At 41.1% G+C, this 22,791-nt stretch overlaps 1 protein-coding gene across 7 annotated transcripts in view; it reads right to left on the bottom strand.

Moving 5' to 3' along the window:
* Positions 1-22,791, bottom strand: part of arhgef11 (Rho guanine nucleotide exchange factor (GEF) 11) — a 212,617-nt gene that overhangs the window by 71,845 nt on the left and 117,981 nt on the right. For all 7 annotated transcript variants that reach the window (XR_007933657.1, XM_051919914.1, XM_051919917.1 and 4 more), the window contains 4 exons: positions 22,027-22,162; positions 21,820-21,922; positions 16,564-16,742; positions 2,519-2,594 (listed from right to left, as the gene is read on the bottom strand). Coding sequence is in view for 6 of the 7 variants with exons in the window: in XM_051919914.1 (XP_051775874.1) it covers positions 2,519-2,594; positions 16,564-16,742; positions 21,820-21,922; positions 22,027-22,162 (494 nt within the window). In the remaining variant the exon portion in view is untranslated. The remainder of the gene's footprint in view (positions 1-2,518; positions 2,595-16,563; positions 16,743-21,819; positions 21,923-22,026; positions 22,163-22,791) is intronic.

Genomic DNA, 22,791 nt, shown 5'->3' with positions numbered 1-22,791 from the left:
CTCATTGAGTCTTCCCAAGTCTCCCACAAGACACACTGCAAAAAATTAAATCTAAGCAAGTGAAAAGTATTTATATCATAGCATTAAATCTTGTTTTACTTATTGTAAGAATTATTGACTTGTCAAAAAACTCGTATTTACAATTATTTATCATGCTTTGAGAAATCTTGTCAAGTAAATTTTGCTTACCCCATTGGCAGATTGTTTTGCTAAATAAAAGCAAAACAACTCTCATTTAAAGTTTTTTTTGTCTAGTTTTTGCATATGCATTTTTTGCAGTGCATGCAGGGCTTTTCTCTCTTTTCATCCTTGGTCTAGTCACATTATTCTCTTCATTCTCTATTATGAGCTTCTTAAAAAACTCCCAACTCTTAATTTGCCTCAATCTTCTTCCTTTGCTTCTCAATCCTCCTTCTCTGGGACCTTAATTTTACCAATTATTAAACATCACTCCAGTAAAATAACCAGCCAAGTTTAATTTGGAAATAGTCTATATCTATATGATATTCTATATGGTGTTCAATAAGGCTCTATCCTGGGTCCGCTGCTCTTTTCGATTTACATGCTTCCATTAGGTCAGATTATCTCAGGGCATAACGTGAGCTACCACAACTACTGTATGCTGATGACACACAACTGTATTTATCAATAGTGCCTGATGACCCCAATTCTCTTGGTTCACTGACTCCAATGTCTTATTTGTGTTTCTGAATGGATGAGTAGTGATTTTCTCAAACTAAATAAGGAGAAAACAGAAATCTTAGTGATTGGCAAAAATGGATATAATGAGGTTATTAGAAATAAACTTGATGCATTAGGCTTAAAAGTCAAGACAGAGGTAAAGAATTTAGGGGTAACTATTGACTCTGACCTGAATTTTAAATCACTTATTAATCAGATCATTAGGACAGCATTTTTTCACTTAAGAAATACAGCAAAAATTAGATCTCTTATACACCAACTTTGCAAGATGCTGAAAAATTTGTTCATGCTTTTGTTTTCAGTCGACTAGATTACTGTAACGCACTCCTCACAGGACCACCCATAAAAGACATCACTCAATTGCAACGAGTGCAGAATGGAGCTGCCAAAATCTTAACTAGGAAAAGAAAATCCAAGCACATCTTGATGTCACATTACTGGTTACATGTGCCATTTAGAATTGACTTTAAAAAACTTGCTTATGGTTTACAAAGCCTTCAATAATCTGCTCCATCCTATATTTCAGAATGCCTCTCACCTTATACCCCAAATCGTACCCTTAGATCTTCAAATGAGTGTCTGCTTAGAATTCCAGGAGCTAAACTTAAAAGAAGTGGTGAGGCGCCTTCTGCTGTTATGCACCTAAAATCTGGAATAGCTTACCAATAGAAATTCGCCAGGCTAATATGGTGGAGTACTTTACAAACACTGCTAAAAACACATTATTTTAATATGACTTTAGCTTAATTTTAGAGTAACCCTGATATTCTGTATATGCATTTAATTATCGTTTTTTTTTATCATGGCTCCACAATCCCTACTAACCCCTGCACCACCACCACTTGATCTGGGCACCATGCAGTCCCTACACTGATGGATTGAAGGCCAGAGGTCCACATGACCATCATCATCTAATTCTTCCATGTGAAGCCTATAAACTAAGAGGACTGATTTAGGTCATTTATGTTAGCTAGAATGCCCAGTGGGTGCTGGGTGGTCTCATGGCCTCGGAACCCCTGCAGATTTTATATTTTTTTCTCCAGCCCTCTGAAGTTTTTTTTTTCTGTCTTTTTCCTGCTCATTCGACCTTACTTTATTCTTTGTTACTTAGTATTGCCTACTCTTATATATTTTTCTTTTTTTTTTTCTTGTAAAGCACTTTGACTTTCATCATTTGTATGAAAACGTGCTATATAGATACATGTTGTTGTTGTTGTTATAACTCCCTGTAAGCACCTTAAGGTGGGTCTGACTTGTCTTTACTGTTTTGTTCATCCCCCATGGGGGCACTAGGTATCTGTTTCCACAAGTTTCAGGCCTGCCCTTCTGATGCTTGCTTCTGGTCCAAAAGAAGTCCCTAACTGTCGATGGGTGGATGGATGGATAACTTTATTAATCCCAAGGGGACATTCAAAAATACACAGCTAGGTTTCTCCCTTTTACTTCTTATGGTGAGAGACAAATCAATCATAGAGCCTCTGAGCTTCTTATATGAGACAAGACATCTTTGAATTTTATTGAAGCATATTCTGTTCATAGTCTTAAAACCCAAAACTGCCCATCAACTCATCTCTCCTTTTTAACTTCTGTCAACCTTCCTTTGTCTTTTTTCTACCTCTCTCTTCCAAAATGTTCCACATTTTAATGTTGAGATTTATATATATATTTTTATTTCCATACAACTTAGAGGTGCATTTCTAGTTACAACTGGAAATATGAGCACACTTCGGTCCAAACGTATGGTACAATGCTGAATTACAAGCAAATAAGTAGCAATAAAATATTTGTAGATACAGTAAACTGAACAATATCTTACCGATTATTTTGTCCTTCCTCACTCTCCAAAGTAAAGGGCCTTCATGGATCATTTTCTTAGTGGTCAGATCCAGTTTCTGGGGGAGAAAGGAAAAAGCATTTATTTAACCCACAGCATTAATCATTCAATTTGTACTTAAAAGAGCCCACCCTCTCAGCTTTGATGAGTGAAAATGACAGTTTTAAAATTCAACCCTTATTTCTCACTGTGTGGAACAACAAACTAAATTAAAGCACATCTCTGGTCTTCAATGACTACCACTGAGCCGAACAACTGAACTCTACTGTTACTGGGATGTGAACTGATAAAGCAGTTAGATTACGCCACAGTAATCTCCATAATCAACTCTGCACCACCCAGTCTGCTCCTTATGATGAAGGCTGCCAGCAAGGACCACCTTTCAAATAATAATACATTTTATTTATATTTTTATTTTTCAATGCCAAGTGATAATTGGTATGTAAACATTTTGGGTTTGCCATAGTAATATGATATCTCTACTGTGCCAGGTATGGTCCTTGCTCAGGTCACCCACAATAGGATCCGTGATCACTTGCTTACCTTACCAGCAACCGGAGCAGTCTGGCTTTATGGCTAAGAAGTCTACCATCAACCGCATACTGGAATCCTGGTTCTCATTGTGTACAAAAATAAATAATCGGCAGAGTTTCCTTGCACCCTTAGTCGACTCAGATAATAGAGCTGCCCTGTGTGATATCCCAAGACTTTGTGGAATCCCCCCAAAGTTGCTGGATATCATGGCCGGCCTTTACACTGGTACTGTGAGTACTATTTTGAGTGGAGGCAGAACCTCTGCATTTTTCCCAGTTGACACTGGGGTTCGTCAGGGGTGTGTGCTGCTCCTACTCTCTTCAAAGCTGGCATGGACTGAGTGTTATGTAGGGTTGTGGGCTTCAGCAGCTGTAGAGCATCTGTTGGTTAAAAAAGATTCACGGACTTCGACTTTGCCGACAATGCTGTGATCTTCACAGAGTCAATAGAAGCTCTGATCAAGAGACTGAGCGAGAAGTCTGAGTGTCTGGGCTTGTGAGTGTCCTGGTAAAAACCAACATCAGGTCATTAATGACCTCTTGGGCACAGCCATCAGCAGTGTGCCTGGCAGCAGAGAAAGTGTTGACAGCGTCATGAGGTTTACTTTCCTCAGCAGCCTTTACTTACCTCAGAATACTTGGCTACCGCTGGTTTGACTTTGTTTCAAACAAGCAGATGCTCATGGAGTCACAAAGGAAGCACATTACCTGCATTGTGAGGGAGCGTCAGTTACAGCAGTGGGTGATCCAGCTCATAGGATTCTCTTTGCTGAGGACCTGAGCAGCTGGACCAGGCCAAGGGGACACCCACATAATAGCTGGTTGCCACAGATAGATGGCCATTTCCAGAGGGTGGTACTGGACCGCGTGTCTGCCTATTTCATTATGTGGTGGGTGTGGCACCGCGCTGTACCAGTGCAAGCTCCCTGACCTGAACATGGCAACATTAGGACGTCTGAATGTTTGCAAGTTTGATGGTATTGCTTTTTCTCAAATTTGCTGTGTACATCTCAGCTGTCCGATTTTAACGGTTACAGTGATCCCTCGCTATATCGCGCTTCGCCTTTCGCGGCTTCACTCTATCGCGGATTTTATATGTAAGCATATTTAAATATATATCGCGGATTTTTTGCTGGTTCGCGGATTTCTGAGGACAATGGGTCTTTTAATTTCTGGTACATGCTTCCTCAGTTGGTTTGCCCAGTTGATTTCATACAAGGGACGCTATTGGCAGATGGCTGAGAAGCTACCCAACTTACTTTTCTCTCTTTCTCTTGCGCTGACTTTCTCTGATCCTGACGTAGGGGGTGTGAGCAGGGGGGCTGTTCGCACACCTAGACAATACGGACGCTCGTCTAAAAATGCTGAAAGATTATCTTCACGTTGCTACCTTCTGTGTGCAGCTGCTTCGTGAAGCGACATGCTGCACGGTGCTTCGCATACTTAAAAGCTCAAAGGGCACGTATTAATTTTTCACTGTTTGTTTTTCTCTGTCTCTCTCTCTCTCTCTCTCCCTGCTCCTGACGGAGGGGGTGTGAGCTGCCGCCTTCAACAGCTTTGTACCGGCGGTGCTTCGCATACTTAAAAGCCAAACAGCCCTATTGATTTGTTTGCTTTCCTCTGTCTTTCTGACAGACTCTGCTCCTGATGCGCACTCCTTTGAAGAGGAAGATATGTTTGCATTCTTTTAATTGTGAGACAGAACTGTGATCTCTGTCTTGTCATGGAGCACAGTTTAAACTTTTGAAAAAGAGACAAATGTTTGTTTGCAGTGTTTGAATAACGTTCCTGTCTCTCTACAACCTCCTGTGTTTCTGCGCAAATCTGTGACCCAAGCATGACAATATAAAAATAACCATATAAACATATGGTTTCTACTTCGCGGATTTTCTTATTTCACTGGTGGCTCTGGAACGCAACCCCCGCGATGGAGGAGGGATTACTGTATTCCCTTTTAATTGAGGTAAAAGTAGTGCTTGTCACAAGCATTTGCATGCTTTCCTAGCAGTGGTTTTTAAATTTATTTCTGGGGTACCCCCAGTAAATGCAGGTTTATTCTAACCAGTTTCTCAATCACTGGGTCATTTTACTTGAATTGATGTCATTGTTTAATTAATCGTTTAAGTGAAGTTTGATCCCTTACGCTAATATTGACAAGTGGCATCAAGCTGAGTGGACACTAATGCAAATGAAACAGAAGGCCTGTAGCTACCTCTGTATCAGACGGACGTGTGTTCATCAGTTAATCATTGCTCAAATAACCACAAAACCTGAAAAAGCAGAATCTAAATTATGATGGTTAAAAAAAAATCATTCAGAAGTAACATACCGTACATAAATGCTTGTTAAATTCTTTTCAAAGTGCAGCAAACCCAAACACCAAAACATTCAAACTGTGATAAAACAGCTTGCTTAATTAAGGAGACCAATTAAAAGCAAAGGATGATTAAAGAAGGCCCCCCAAAACTGAATATGAAAAACCCAAACTTAATGACACAGAGATTAAAAGGGTGATGTTTGCACATGGGAAGCATATTGGGCAGCACCTTAAGATATGAGGTGGAGTACAATGTATGATCAACCTGGCTTTGCAAAGCATGATGAGGCGCTGGGGTAAAAATGTTTGCCTAAGACATCTATACTGCACATTTTCAGGAAAAAAATTGTCAAACCATCAAATTTGCTGTAAAGAACGCTTTGGCATATTTCACCAATCAACCTAATGTCTAAATAGGGCTGTTAGGCTGAGTGTTGCTCTTTGAACATAAATCAAATATGTAACAACAAAGAAAGCATTTCCTTGAAGACTATTATAACGTCATTATTTAAATGATATCTGACTATAAACAAACAGTTGTGTGTTTTTTCCTTGTACTACCGTCCATATCATATTGCTTCAGGTGCATTATGTAACAATGTGCTATTTTACAGATGTGTTTTTGCACATCTGTTCCAGGAGCAACCTGTTTGCATTTCTGAGAGGTTAGCATATTGCATCAATCATTAGAAAAAACAGACAGCCTTTTACCTCTTAAACAAACCCCATTCGGAGAAAGAATTCTGGGACAGATTTTCCTACCGCTGCTGCTGTGCTCTTGGATCAAAATGTAAACGGTAATCTTGTACTGGAGATCTCAGATTTGCAGTTGTTTTATGCTAGAACTGTTAAGCATCCATCTGAGTATGCAAAAACTGACTGGCTTTCCTTATTAAAGAGAACGGCAAATGCAGTCAGGTCCATAAATATGTGGCCAGTGACAAAATAGTCATAATTTTGGCTCTGTATGCCACCACAAAGGATTTGAAACAAATCGAGCTGTGACTAGAATATAGACTTTGAGCTTTAATTTAAGGGTTTAATAAAAATATTCTGTGAGCTGTTTAGGAACTAGACGCTTTTATACATGGTCCCTATATTTTCAGGGGCTCAAAAGTATTTGCACAAACTAACAATCATAAATACAGTGATCCCTCCTCCATCGCGGGGGGTTGCGTTCCAGAGGCCCCTGCGAAAGGTGAAAATCCGCGAAGTAAAAACCATATGTTTATATGTTTATTTTTATATTGTCACACTTGGAGGTTGTAGAAAGACAAGAACTTTATTCAAACACTGCAAACAAACATTTGTCTCTTTTTCAAAAGCTTAAACTGTGCTCCATGACAAGACAGAGATGACAGTTCCGTCTCACAAATAAAAGAATGCAAACATATCTTCCTCTTCAAAGGAGTGCGCTTCAGGAGCAGAGAATGTCAGAAAGAGAGAGAGAGTGAAAAAAGCAAACAATCAAAAATCAATAGGTGCTGTTTGGGCTTTTAAGTATGAATGTCAGAGAGAGAGAGAAAAGCAAACAATCAAAAACCGATAGGTGCTGTTCAAACTTTTAAGTATGCGAAGTACCGTGCGGGAAGCATATCGCTTGAGAAAGCAGCCGCAAATTAGTCCAGCAAGGAAGGGAGCAATGTGAAGGTAGTCTTTCATCATTTTTTAGACGAGCGTCCATATCCTCTAGGGGTGTGAACAGCCCCCCTGCTCACACCCCCTCTGTCAGGAGCAGAGAAAGTCAGAGCAAGAGAGAGAGAAAAACAAACAATCAAAAATCAATACGTGCTGTTTGGGCTTTTAAGCATGCGAAGCACCGTGCGGGAAGCATATCACGCAAAAAAGCAGCCACAAGTAAGCCCAGCAAGGATGGGAGCAGTGTGAAGGTAATCTTTCAGTGTTTTTTGAGGAGCGTCCATATCCTCTAGGGGTGCGAACAGCCCCCCTGCTCACAATATATTTGAGGAGTTTTATTTAATACGTAATACGTGCTCTGATTGGGTAGCTTCTCAGCCATCTGCCAATAGCGTCCCTTGTATGAAATCAACTGGGCAAACCAACTGAGGAAGCATGTACCAGAAATTAAAAGACCCATTGTCCACTGAAACCCACGAACCAGCAAAAAATCTACGATATATATTTAAATATGCTTACATATAAAATTCGCAATAGAGTGAAGCCGCGAAAGTCGAAGTGCGATATGGTGAGGGATTACTGTTGATAATTTTCAACATTTAGTTAAATGCCTGAATTCTGAACCCATGGCCATCTCCAAGTCCTGGGTTTCCACCCTAGTGATGCTTTGCCAGGTCATTGCTGCAGCTATCGCTTGTTTGTTGGACTTTCTGTCTTATGTTTTGTCTTCAGTAAATGAACTGCATGTCCAGTTGGGTTGAGGTCAGCTGACTGACTTGGCCATTGAAGAATATTCCTCTTTGCGTTGAAAAGCATTTGGTTTGCTGTCCCAGTATGTTTGGCTCATTGTCCATTTCTACTGTGACTCGTGTGATCTGTTTTGCAGCATTTGTCAGAATCTGAGCAGAGAGTATAGCCGCCCTGTATACTTCAGAATTCATCCTGCTACTTCTGTTAGCAGTCATATCATCAATAAACACCAGTGACTGACTTCCATTGGCACTCAGGCATGTCCATGCCATTGCACTGCCTTCACTATGTTTCATATATGATGAAGAATGCATCGGATCATGAGCTGTTCTGCTGTTACCCATACTCTTATCTCTCCATCATTCTGCCATATAATGATCTTAGTTTCCTTTGTCAAAAAAATTGTTCCAAAACTGGACAGGCTTTTAAAAATGTTTTCTGGCAAAGTCTAATCTGTCCTTAGTTTTGTTTTCTCAGCCTAATGATGGCCTGTATTTACTTGCATGGATAGCTCTCTGGATCCCATATTGACAGGTCACAGTGACAGCTTTCAAATGCAAATTCCACACTTGGAATCAACTGTAGACCTTTAACCTGCTTAATAGTTAATGAAATAATGAGGGACCTGCTTACACCTGGCTATGAAATATCTTTCTCAGTCAAATGTCTAAATACTTATGAGCCCCTGAAAATAGGGGGACCAAGTATAAAAATCTCTGCTTTTCTTTCTAAACAGCTCATACGATATTTTTGTTAAACCCCTTGAATTAAAGCTGAAAGTCTACACCTTCAATCGCATCCTGACTGCTTTGTTTCAAAGCCATTGTGGTGGTGCACAGAGCCCAGATTATGAAAATTGTTCCACTGTTGAAATACTTAAGGACCTGACTGTAACCGCTATTTTTTTTTTTTGTTGTTATGAAAACATCACCTGTTTAAAGAGTCTTTTCAATTTTGGCAATTCACATTTTAGTTACCTTTGCCAACATGCAGTTTTGTGTGCAGTCTACACCTTAGCTGACTTAACACATTGTCTAGAGTAATAAGGCTTACTTACTATTTATTATTACTTGGCTTCTGCGTAAAGGGGTAAAGTACAATTAATTTAGGTTAGTCTTGTATGTCAGCCCTTGGCTACCTGCTCCAGTCCACCACATTCACCTGACTTCCGCTGTTAAAGTTGAGTCCAGCACACTCTGTCATTCACCAGCTGCATTTCTGTTATCCTTTCATCTAGCCATAAAACTGACTATAGTTTGTGCTTCAGCTGCTTTACTTTAAACATTTATTCTGTATTATTAACCTTATGGAATATACCATCCAAAAATTATATTGTTAATGTTATTTACTCCATGTAATTTGTACTGGTGTCTGAGAAAAGATTTTAATCTTCTGTTTTCATGCAAAATGGAGACAAAGAGGGTTTTGACATAACAGATCTCAATGGTGGCCAGTGCTCTACAATGGCGTTCAACGTGAAAAACACCTCTGAAAATGTTGTTACCCATGTTGAATAATTAACATGTCTATTATCCAGTCACTAGCTCAAAAGGTGCAAAATGAATGCTTTTTATTTTGCTAAATATTGTTAAATAACTACTTCCTGAATTATTAGCACATTTTCACACACATGCGCCTGAGGCTTCTGGCTCATTAGAAGTAAGCACTAGCACTCCGGGGCAAAAGATGGGTGCTGTCACTGACGGTATCCTCCCTTCTTTATCACACAGCCCCGAGAAACTACCCAATGAGGGAAACTGACTGACTCTGGCCCAGCCGCTATAAAGTCATGGCACTCCTGGCAGGGCTCGTCTCATTCCAGAGGACGAAGCTCCTACCCACCTATCAACTGCTCTACACAGCGTTGATCCCCCTTAGCCTTCATTGGCTAATTTGCTTTTATTTGTAATTATTTGTGCCATCAAATGTCTGTTTATTTTGGGAATCTGCAAATACTAAACGAGGCAACTCGGTTAGTGCTTCAATATTAAGTTCGTGGACACTGTGTTCCCTAGGCTTACAACAACATACATAAACAGTCAACCCAAAGACTCATGGGATTGCCTTTTTGACTTGAAGACCTGCCTCTCCTTGTCAGTCGTTGGTCAAGAGTCCTGTGTTCAATTCAAAAAATTCCTCCTATGAGGCTTTAGTTTCCCATTTATGTGTGTTGATAATTCTGGAAATACCTATTTAACAATATTTTTGCAAAAAGAAAAAAAAAGTGTGTGTTTTGCACAATTTGAGCATACGACTGGATAAATGACATGTGAATGTGAGATTTTGTTTTTTTTTTTCCCTGGATGGTTTTCACGTCGTTTGCAGTTGCAGTGTTGGTCACTATGTGTCTTTCTTCACACAGAGAACGATAGACACTGTCACACATGTGCACCTGGTGATCATCCTCAGAGCTTGATAGAGGTAAGCAATACCATCCCAAACCAAGAGGAGGCACTGTCTCCTTTCTCTTCCACCTGTGACTCTGAGAAGACAGCCATTGAGGGCATTTCACTCTGCCTATGAGACTCAGCGAAGGCCCCACCATAAAAAGGAATGTGCCCGGATGAAGGTGTCTCATTTCAAACCCAAGTCTGGTAAAGGACAGAGCTCCTTGTGACCCGTTTGCTGTAATACTGGGTTAGAGAGTGAAGTGGCCTGTTTATAGTTGTGCCCACGTGCACTGGAAACCTTTTCTTTTTAATTCTGTTAAATGGTGTTGCCCAGCTAGCACTCCAATTGTTCCCTGTGGACTCCTCACATCCTTCAGGCGATTACAACACATGGAATAAACTACCAAGTAGCAATAGAGAGGAGGGCATTTGGGACTGTGGTGTAGCGGGTCCACAGCTCACATCAAAAAGACCTTTATTTTTTAAATAAATAATCGCCTCACTCGCGGCTTAGACAGGGGGTGTGGTATGTGTGGCTGAGCGGTTCCCGGGTGATACGTGATGTGGATGGTCCTCACTTAAGTGCACAGGTGAGGAGTTGTCCGCATTCATAATTGGTGCCAGGAGCTGCTAATTTCCACATCTGATCGACATCCCCGTAATAAATAGAAGCACAAGGTGGCTAGGAGGAAAAAGGAAGAAAAGGAAATGATGAATGGAGGTTGCAGGAAAAGAAGGCTGGAAGCTGCTAAAGCCGGTGCAGGAGAGCGAGAGCAAGCAAGTGCAGGCTCGCGCTGATTGCGGGCAGCTGAGCAGTGAGCCTGGGTGTTTGGCCGGCACCCCGGGAGCAGTCGATTGTGGTCGCTCCCTCTGACCATGTAGTGAGCAGCGGGAGTGACCAGAAGGAGGATGGCTCGCCGCATAAGGCCAAGAAGACAGCGAGAGTTGAGACTTGGGACGTGAAAGCCCCAGCATTAGCGCCCTGGTCCTTGGGGAGCCCAAGTCACGATTTGGTGAAGCCTACCAGAGCCAGGGATCAGCAAGACGAACTGACCAGCAGGAGAAGGTAGAAAGCAGGTCAGCTGCTGGTAGGGTGGCTCCCCTAGAGCACAGCCTGGACAGGAGAAGCAGGGGAGTCACCAGTAAAAGAAAGGCACCGGGATTTGTTTAAAAGGATAGCTTCCAGCCATTGTTTTAACCTCGTTGTTTTTAAAAGATTTTTTTCTATTGGATTTTAACCTCCACTTCTCACCTATTTTATGGATTATTTATTTAATGACGCATATTTAAAGCACTGCACTTTTTGTTTGGACATAACTGTTTTGTTTGTTGGTTTTAAATAAAAGCATTTTTGCATCCCTTTGCTTTGTTGTGCCTCACTGCCTAGCTAATCGGTGACATTACCAACAGTGTCGGGTTCAAGAGCTCCCAGAAGTCAGATGGGAGCATGGAGTGAACCTGCATCGTCACAGGGACCTTCAAATACAACTCAGTGCTATTTTGGAGGAATTAGACAAGTAGAACTGGTGAATTTGTTGGGCTAAATGGCATGTTCTAGTCAAGATTGCTCTTAAGTTCAAAACACTAAAACATATTAATGCTGAACACAATATTAACAAAATGAAAATATACCACAATGAACAAAAAAAAAAAAATTAAAGTTGAAGTTTTTTAAAGTTGAAGTTTTGAAATGTACTTTTCTTATTTTTTTATATTTTTATTTTTTTTTAAATTAAAATTAAATAATCTAAAAACAACTTTAAAACATTATCCATATTACTAAACGAGAATGGTAAACCGGATATGGACGCAGGGACATGGGCCGTGGACGCAAAAGACGTAGTGCGCAGGCACCACACAAAGCCCCCCTCCAAGCAACGGAAAATAAGAAATGAGGCGCCGCGCCCATAGCACACAAAAAACAAAGGAGTCAGACGCAAGCGCCACATAGCACACAAAACGGTATGCACACAAAAAAGAGGATACAGACCCACGACACACAAAGCCCCCCTCCACTAACAGAAATAAAAAATGAGGCAACGCGCCCCTAGCACACAAAAAAAAAAGGAGTCAGACGCGAGTGCCACACAAAGCCCATTGCACACAAAATGGGAAAGACTACGGACATAGCACACGAAACGGGACATACACAAAAAGGAGGATTCAGACCCACGACACACAAAGCCCCCCTCCACTAACAGAAATAAATAATGAGGCAACACGCCCCTAGCACACAAAAACGAGTCACACGCAAGCGCCTCACAAAGCCCATAGCACACGAAACGGGACAGACTACGGATTTCACACACTAACATAAATAAGAAATGAGACACAAAGCACCCCTCCACTAACAGAAATAAGAAATGAGGCAATGCGCCCATATCACACAAAAAAGAGGAGTCAGACACACACCCCAAAGTGAAATGGGAGAGACTACGGACTCCACACACGGTCACCCATCCAGCCTGAGATTGAGGCTCAAAAACAGAAGAGCAACCAAAAACGAACACTCAAGATCATACAAAAACCCCACATACAGTGGTGTGAAAAACTATTTGCCCCCTTCCTGATTTCTTATTCTTTTGCATGTTTGTCACACAAAATGTTTCTGATCATCAAACACATTTAACCATTAGTCAAATATAACACAAGTAAACACAAAATGCAGTTTGTAAATGGTGGTTTTTATTATTTAGGGAGAAAAAAAAATCCAAACCTACATGGCCCTGTGTGAAAAAGTAATTGCCCCCTGAACCTAATAACTGGTTGGGCCACCCTTAGCAGCAATAACTGCAATCAAGCGTTTGCGATAACTTGCAATGAGTCTTTTACAGCGCTCTGGAGGAATTTTGGCCCACTCATCTTTGCAAAATTGTTGTAATTCAGCTTTATTTGAGGGTTTTCTAGCATGAACCGCCTTTTTAAGGTCATGCCATAGCATCTCAATTGGATTCAGGTCAGGACTTTGACTAGGCCACTCCAAAGTCTTCATTTTGTTTTTCTTCAGCCATTCAGAGATGGATTTGCTGGTGTGTTTTGGGTCATTGTCCTGCTGCAGCACCCAAGATCGCTTCAGCTTCAGTTGACGAACAGATGGCCAGACATTCTCCTTCAGGATTTTTTGGTAGACAGTAGAATTCATGGTTCCATCTATCACAGCAAGCCTTCCAGGTCCTGAAGCAGCAAAACAACCCCAGACCATCACACTACCACCACCATATTTTACTGTTGGTATGATGTTCTTTTTCTGAAATGCTGTGTTCCTTTTACGCCAGATGTAACGGGACATTTGCCTTCCAAAAAGTTCAACTTTTGACTCGTCAGTCCACAAGGTATTTTCCCAAAAGTCTTGGCAATCATTGAGATGTTTCTTAGCAAAATTGAGACGAGCCCTAATGTTCTTTTTGCTTAACAGTGGTTTGCGTCTTGGAAATCTTCCATGTAGGCCATTTTTGCCCAGTCTCTTTCTTATGGTGGAGTCATGAACACTGACCTTAATTGAGGCAAGTGAGGCCTGCGGTTCTTTAGACGTTGTCCTGGGGTCTTTTGTGACCTCTCGGATGAGTCGTCTCTGCGCTCTTGGGGTAATTTTGGTCGGCCAGCCACTCCTGGGAAGGTTCACCACTGTTCCATGTTTTTGCCATTTGTGGATAATGGCTCTCACTGTGGTTCGCTGGAGTCCCAAAGCTTTAGAAATGGCTTTATAACCTTTACCAGACTGATAGATCTCAATTACTTCTGTTCTCATTTGTTCCTGAATTTCTTTGGATCTTGGCATGATGTCTAGCTTTTGAGGTGCTTTTGGTCTACTTCTCTGTGTCAGGCAGCTCCTATTTAAGTGATTTCTTGATTGAAACAGGTGTGGCAGTAATCAGGCCTGGGGTGGCTACGGAAATTGAACTCAGGTGTGATACACCACAGTTAGGTTATTTTTTAACAAGGGGGCAATTACTTTTTCACACAGGGCCATGTAGGTTTGGATTTTTTTTCTCCCTAAATAATAAACACCATCATTTAAAAACTGCATTTAGTGTTTACTTGTGTTATATTTGACTAATGGTTAAATGTGTTTGATGATCAGAAACATTTTGTGTGACAAACATGCAAAAGAATAAGAAATCAGGAAGGGGGCAAATAGTTTTTCACACCACTGTATACGGACAACACAACATATGTGAATCAGATTATCCCCGCCTAACAGTGAAACGGGACAGTCTAAGGAGTCCACAAAACTTCACAAATCAAGCCCGAGAGAGTACTGAAAAAAAGGACTCACACCCCCACATCACAGTTAAACGGGACAGACTACGGAGTCCTCAAAGGGTCACACATCAAACCCAACATATTACAGAAAGAGATTTGTGTTTCGGAAAACGGCAGACACTACGATAGAAGCATTCGCCTACAACTCGCATCTGAAATCAACGTACAGACTATACAGCACATTCCACGCACTTCTAAAAAGACGCACGCCGACAAACGACGTCATACATAAACAACAAGAGACCGGACTACAATACATATACAGGCGCGACACCTGATGGGTAATAATACGAAGAAACGAACAGTCCGTATTAAACATACGTCATCTAAACACGTTCAAACTATACAGCATAGGTAAATCTCATTACAATGATGCACTATTAACCGTACAACCACAGAAAAGGCTCCATATTAACAGTGAGTGCGATCCTCCTTATTACTTATCCATATTACTACCGATAAAGAACAAACAGGTCATGAATTCACGATCACGGGTACAAAACGATACGGCTCGAGTAACGGGACCACAAACACGAACCCGCATGAAAAAAAACAATACACGTCGGCGCCTACAACGCGCTTCTGAAACTGCGGAAGAAAAAATGTCTCGGCTCCAAAAACGCATGTCACTCCTTATTCAAAATACCGGTCCCAATCACAGAAACATCGCTATCCACTATGAAAATGAACAGTAACAATGCACGTGACATCCGTCTTGCAAAACTGTTAATTATAGATGAATGTACAATGGCATCCAGTCACTTACTCAACACCATTGATAAACTTCTACAAATGTTGATGAATAATAATATTCACTTTGGGGGAAAGGTACTTTTATTAGGAGGAGATTTTAGACAGTGCTTAGCTATTGTTCCACATGCCATGCGCTCAGCTGTTGTTCAGTCCACCTTAAAATACGGGGACATTTGGCATTGCTTTCAAAAGATACAATTGGTACAAAACATGCGATGTCCAGATCCAGAATATAACAATTGGTTATTACAACTGGGAGATGGGACACTCACCAATACAGATGGACTTCACCCAGATATTATTACAAGCCTTTATCTGCAACGACTTAGTTACGGAGATATTTGGAACAACAATCTCATTAGACCAAATACCCCTTTTAACACAACGGACTATATTATGTCCAAAAAATATTAATGTTGATCACATAAATAACCAGGTCATTGCATTACTTCCTGTAGAGACACAACTCTTTCTAAGCTCTGACAAAGTTGACTCTGATGACGACAATGACCATCTTAATTTCCCCTTACAATATTTGAACACTATTAACCCAGCCAGATTACCACAACACAATCTTAACCTTAATATCGGAACAATAATCATGCTATTAAGAAACCTTAACACTAAACAAGGTTTATGCAATGGTACACGTTTAGTCGTCAACACCATGACACACAATGTTATTGAAGCAAAAGTTCTTACAGGATCACATACTAACAATACTGTTCTGATTCCTAGAATTGACCTTACAAGTTCTGACCTACAATTACCTTTACACTTAAACGGCGACAGTTCCCCATTAAAGTTGCATTTGCCATGACCATCAACAAATCACAAGCACAAACCATGTACAAGGTTGGCATCTACCTCTCCGAGCCCGTTTTTGGACATGGACAACTTTATGTGGCCTTCTCACGAGTTCGACGTTCATCTGACGTTATAGTTAAGGTTATAAATGATCCATGCCAAGGAAAACTCATTCAAGGACCAGACACCATCTTTACTACTAATGTTGTGTACAAGGAAATTTTCCAATAAATCTTTACACTGTGCCATGAAGTTTATTCTTTGCTTCCTATATGCGTCATCTACACCTTCACACTATGCTATATCTCATACATACATCACGCTATTTGTAATTACCCAACACCAGGGGTTGGCGAGCGACGCGAGCAGGGGGCGGAGCCTCCTAGTGCTAAAATCTAAAAAGTAGTGGATCATATTGCATTATCATTAAACAGGACAATTAAAAGTCTTATATTAACCAGATTCATATTTTTCCCCCATTGGTCCCCTTGTAATATCAACAAATACTGGCTTTTCAATACCATATTAATAAATCTGTATACTCCTCAGCATGTCTAATTTTAACTTAGGACAAACCTTGAGTTGTGCTACAGCAGGGTGGGACACTCTTTCCAACTGAGATAAATCCAGCTTTTGTTGGTAGTCTACCAGTTTTTGATTATTTTCATCATCTCTGTCAGCATCATTGGCTTTCTTCCTAATCCACTGGCCATACTCCTGTGTGTTCTTCCTTTGTAGCATTTCCACATTTAAATCTATGGGGAAAAAGGCTAAAGTCCTTAATGTAATAATCAAAATTATGTGTTTTCGAACTGAAGAGTCCATAATAATTTTTAATTCCAATATACAGTATATTTAAAAAAAATACATATAGTTCTGAATTAGCTCTGTATATGTTTTTGTTCAAGTATCTAAGTATATTTTATACACATTTTTGGCTTGTCATCAATCAGTCTTCAATTTAAAAAATACCATACCTGTAAGCACCATCAGTTAATCAGATTTATGTTTTCGAATAAAAAAAATCAAGTTTTATATTTTAATACATTCTTATATATCATGGTGCCTGAGAGAGTTGACACACTGCAAGTTGGTAGAACCTGTAAGTCAGAATGTTACTGTACTGTTTAAGTTACAAACTAACAAGGTTTTCTTGGTGTTAACTATAAATACACACACACACACACAGCTGAAAACAATGAAGGGGACACTTAATCATCCCACTCTAACACCAAGTCAATGAAGCGTCAGGGATATCAGTCTGTCCAGTTAGCAAGCACAAGCAATTGTGAATGAATGTCACCAGCATTGGTGAAAATGAACGTGACAATAGGTGACCTGGAGCCTCATGCATAACGCCGTGTGTAGAATTCACACTATAACATGGTGCAAGGACAAAAGCGAAAATGTTTGTATGCACAAAAAAATCCAGATGCATAAATCTGTGCGTTCGCCAACTTCCACGTTCTTCCGCTCCATAAATCCTGGTCAGAGTGAAAAGTAACGCACGTGCATGTGCCTGCTGCCCCACCCCAAACTCCTCCCAGAATTATGCCTCTTTGAGTATGCAAATCAATATAAATAGCTCTTAAGCTCAGCGTTCTGTGAAAAGGCAATGGCAAAAGCACAGGGGGAAAATAGAAGAATTTCAGCAAATACCAAGTGGAGGCAAGGAAAAACTTATTATTTGTTGGTTTAAACAGTGGTATAAACAACAAAAGGAAGTTGATCGAGTGAGATAGATTGTCGGAGAAACTCGAAAGCTCAAGTTCACAAAGTCGCACAGTGCCCGAAATAAAAAAAGAAGTTGTCAGATATCAAAGTTGCCGTGAAAAGGTGAGTCGTGGCCTACCGTCATATGAAAGCTTATTAGGGTAAAGAGAAAAAAAAAAAATAGGCACACAGTGGGGGAAAAAAGCTGGAAATCTTGAAATTTACACTTTAATCACGTAGTTCATTTTGTCATTAAAAGTAGAACATCATAAACTTCATCTTTAAATTATTTAATCTACTAGTTCCTCAAATACCATCGTAACTATAGTAGCACGTTAAATGCTTTGTATTATATTTGTTCTTCTATGTGCTCTATATGTGTGAATCACTACGTGTTTCTTAAACGGGCTTTCTCTTCCTCTGACTGAACACAGAATCAATTACATTTGTGATATTACAGCTCTCTGAATAATTAAAATACTAAGATGTATACTTTATATCATTTTCATAATTAGTTAATATAATATATAGTTTTCATAATGGAGTTAAACCATGTTATTAAACATGGGAACACGGTGGCGCAGTGATAGTAATGATCTGGCGCCCTGTTCAGAGATTGTTCCTGCCTCCTACAAGATGCTTGCTGCGCTGTGCTCGACCTTTGATGAAATATTTTATTGCAGCAGTACTGTCTCTCTCAAACATACTAAGCCCCAATTCCTGTCCTTCCTTTTCTTTCTCCAAATAACCAATCGCCACACAATCAGCTCTGTAATAGATGTTAAGCCATCTGTAAGCTTACCAGGCCGATTTTTGAAAACTTTTAAGGAACAGTGAAATATCTTCGTAGTATGTTTAATTATTCCATCCATCTATCCTTCCAGTGTCGCGCCAGCCCAAGTAAGAATACAGCGCGAGGCAGGAACAATCCCTGAACTAGCTAGTGCTGCGACACTGTGTCCTCACATGTTTAATTAACAATTTAGATTATTTAAATGATGTTAACATTTTATCTGTATAATGTAATAAACATATTTTGCTGCATTTCATCTTAAAAATGATATTGTCATCATATGTAAACACACGCTTTATAAAGTGGTGCAGGTTGTGCAATATTATAACTATCGCAAGGTTACAGTGAAGTAATTGTACTTATAAGTACAAACAGTTCTACAAGGAGCACTTGATGGACTGAGTGCCTTTATAGTTCTTGGGATGAAACTGTTTCTGAACCGCGAGGTCAGTACAGGAAAGGCTCTGAAGTGTTTGCCGTATGAGAGCAGTTCAAATAGGCAGCATGGCTGAGGCAGCGTGTGCTTGATGCTGTATACCGATAATTCTCTTTCCAATCAGATTGCACACTCAGATACATTAGGATAAATAGTCTGAGTGGTGCATTGAGAGGGACAATACTAAAGCAGCTGTGGTATTTGGAATAGTTTGGCCATTCCGTGGACCATTGTTACAGGTTAATTACAATCAGATGCCTTAAACTAATAAACAATATGCGGTTAATTTTTTTGTATATGATAAAGCTGCGTCTGGGATGTGGATTTTAAAAAGAAAGGGAAACCACACTTGAACAAAAGCATTGCTTTGACGCTGGGTGCCGCCAGTTTGCAAAACCGAGCGGAGAACTTGCGTACGCCAGGGTTTTAGCTAGCATGAAAATGTGTGTGGCTTTACGCCAAGTTTAGGTTTTATACATCGCGATTTGAGTGTGGAAGCGGGCTTACGCAACATTTTTGTGCGTACGCACCATTTATACATGAGGCCCCTGGAGAAACAACCCCCCCCCCCCCCCACACACAATCACCATAAAGGGAATGGTTTTGCATGTGGTGGCCACAGATGATTGCTCTCTCCTTATCCTTCCTGACTGATTCTTCCCTAGTTTTGCATTTTGCTTCTCACTAGTGGTAGCATGAGGTGGTACATGCGGCCGATTCAGATTACGCAAGTAGTCCAGCTCCTCCTGGATGGCACATCCATACATGCCATCTTAAGAAGGTTTGTGGTGTCTCCTAACACAGTCTGAAGAGCATGGAGGAGATACCAGCAGATGGGCCATCACCTGAGAAGAGCAGGATAGGCCCATGGAAGGGCATCAACCCGCAGCAGAACTAGTATCTGCTCCTGAACAGGAGGAGCACTGTCAGAGACCTACAAAGTGACCTCCAGCTGGCTACTGATGTGCATGTTTCTGCCAGAACTGTCACAAACAGACTTCATGAGAGTGGCATGAGGGCTTATCCTCTAGTGGGACTTGTGCTCACAGCCCCTCACTGTGCAGCTCAATTGACATTCGTAAGAGAATACCACAAGTGCCAGCTCCGCTATTAGTGCCCTGTTCTCTTCACAGATGGAAGCAAGGTCACAATGAGCACATGTAACAGATTTGAAAGAGACTGGAGACACCATGGTGAACGTTATGCAGCCTGCAACATCATCCAGCATGACTAGTTTAGCAGGGGAGTCAGTGATGGTCTGGAGAGGTCATATCTTTGGAGGGTCACACAGACCTCCACAAGTTAGGCAACGGTACCCTGACTGCTGTTAGATACTTGGATGAAATCCTCAGAGCCATTGTCAGACCTTACACTGGTGCAGTGCGTCCTGATGCCATTGACAGGCTTGCACGTTCTCCAGACCCGAATCCAACTGAGAACCTCTGGGATATTATGTATTGGTGCATCTGATGCTGCCAAGTAGCACCACAGACTGCCTAGGAGCTCACTAATGCCCTGATCCAGGTCTGGAAGAAGATTCCCTAGGACACCAGTGGTTTGTTGATTTTGATTTCCTTTGACAGATAATACATCATTTTATTTGCAATGAATTACACAGTATTACTCAGAAAGATTTTCCACTTGAATATTTCAGCCATCGAGATTTAATGTGTGACTTGAGTGTTCCCTTAATTTTTTTGAGCAGTGTACAGTATATATAGATAGTTACCTAGATAGTTACCATAGACCAGAATTTTTCCTTTGTTTTTTTGGCCTTTATTATAAGCCTTTTTTCTTATTTCTTGTGTGCACTGTTTGCTCTGAATTTCACTGAAGTCTTAATCTTTTTAGTTAGCCAATAAAAGGTGTCATATTGCTTGACTTCTCACTACATTCATAATGGCTAACACGGTGCAACACCCTAGTACTGAAGTCCTTAAAACGAAGACAGTTGGACTGTAGAGAATTTTTTTTTACTACGAGTCATATTTCTGCTGGTATGCTTTTCTGATAGCTTAATTTAAAGTATTTTGAACTCTTTGTAAACCCTCAACAAATGAAGTTAAACCACTTTCAAGGTGCAGACACCAGGAACTTTATAAGTAGCTAAAGAAGTGATCCATCTTAACTACATGAACTGAAAGATGTGTGCCTTTTTTCAAGTAAGCTTCGGTAACTTTATGTTTTGTTTGCTATTGTCCTATGGATGGGTGGATGGATGGATGGATGGATGGATGGATGGATGGATGGATGGATGGTGTGGCATGCGGCTGGGGGTGGTACCCAGCCGGGACGCCCAAGGGGACCGGAGGAGGGCTCACACCTCCTCCAGACCACGAGGGGGTGACTGCCCTGGTTGCTTTGGGGGCCATGGGTGCAGAGCTTTGAAGCTCAACCCTGTAGGGGCCCATGGTCACCGCCAAGGGGCGCCCGGATGCCTTGGCAGCCCTGGACCTCAGCATTTCCGCGACACCAGGAAGTGCTGGGGTGAAGAGGAGCAGGGACACCCGGAGTGCTTCCGGGGATACAGCCAGCACTTCCGCCACACTGGGGCGTGTCGGTGGAAGATTGCCGGAGCACATCTGGAGCACATCCGGGGGATAATAAAAGGGGACGCCTCCCTTCATTCAGGGCTGGAGTCAGGTGGAAGAGGACGAGGTCTGGGAGAGGAAAGAGGCGGCCTGAAGAGAGGAAAGGCAGAGTGTGGTTTTGGCCTGGATTTGTGGGGTGATTGGTGCTGCAGCACTGGGTTTGTGCACTTTAATTGTAAAATAAACGTTTGTTGGACTTCAAACGATGCCCGTCTGTCTGTGTATGGGCAATCTACCACAATTGATAGATACAGTAGATAGATAGATAGAGACCTAACAAAAATGGAGTGAGTTCTTACTGGACTGCGATGGGATCTTAGGCTTGGGAATATATTTTAAAATGAGTTTTTTCTTCTTGTCCTCACTTCCTTCTTTTTCTCTCTCCTTCTTTGCAGTACTGACCTGGAAAGAAATACAAGAGGTGGAAAGAAATAAATGTACAAAAAGATACAGTCAGAAGTATAGAAACTGTAAGACTGGACTCAAACACAAACCATTTAGTGTACCTTTTTTGGTTTTGGAAAGAATGACGACCACTTCTCCTTCTCATGTGACTGGTTCAACATCATTAAGAGTCTGGAATCCTTTACTTTAACACCATAGTGTCTCAGGTAGAGAATAACCGCAGAGGTCATTGGGGAACTGATTGAGAGCACACACAAACAGAGGAAACACACTAAACACTCTATTTTGACTTTGCAAATATTTTAACTAAAAAGAAAAAAAACAAAGTAAGGATTACAGCTATAATCTTATCTTAAAAGAAATTTTAGAATTGACTAGACAGTTGCATGCTTTCATTATACTTTCTTTGTGGTAAAGTGAGATCCGTGGCTGTGTGGCATTTTAAATAAATAATCACCACACTTGTGTCTTGGTAGAAGGGGGTATGGTAGCATGGTGACAGCAGTTCCTGGGCACAATACAGGAGTGGACGGCCTTACACTAAGTGCACAGGTGTAGAATTGTCCATGACCCTAATTGGTGCCAGGAACTGCTAATCGACACAGCTGTGCCACGTCTCCATTTTAAAAGGGGAAGCGTGGGTGTGAAGGGAAAAAAAAAACGGAGACAAAAAGAAGGCAGATGTTAAAGAACAGAGAAAGGCAGGAGCAGGAGTAAGCTGGCACTTATTGAGAGAAGCAGGCGGATGGGAATGGTGCCCCAGGAGGTAAGTGCTTAGGATGGGGCACAAGGATCACTCCTGCTCAGCAGCCAGGAGCAGGAGTGATCACTACACTCCGATGTGTCATCTTACCAGGTGGAGGCTG

This window comes from Erpetoichthys calabaricus, chromosome 16 (assembly GCF_900747795.2).
Source record: "Erpetoichthys calabaricus chromosome 16, fErpCal1.3, whole genome shotgun sequence".
NCBI classification, from domain to species: Eukaryota; Metazoa; Chordata; class Cladistia; order Polypteriformes; family Polypteridae; genus Erpetoichthys; species Erpetoichthys calabaricus.
This window is presented reverse-complemented; position numbering and strand designations above follow the sequence as displayed.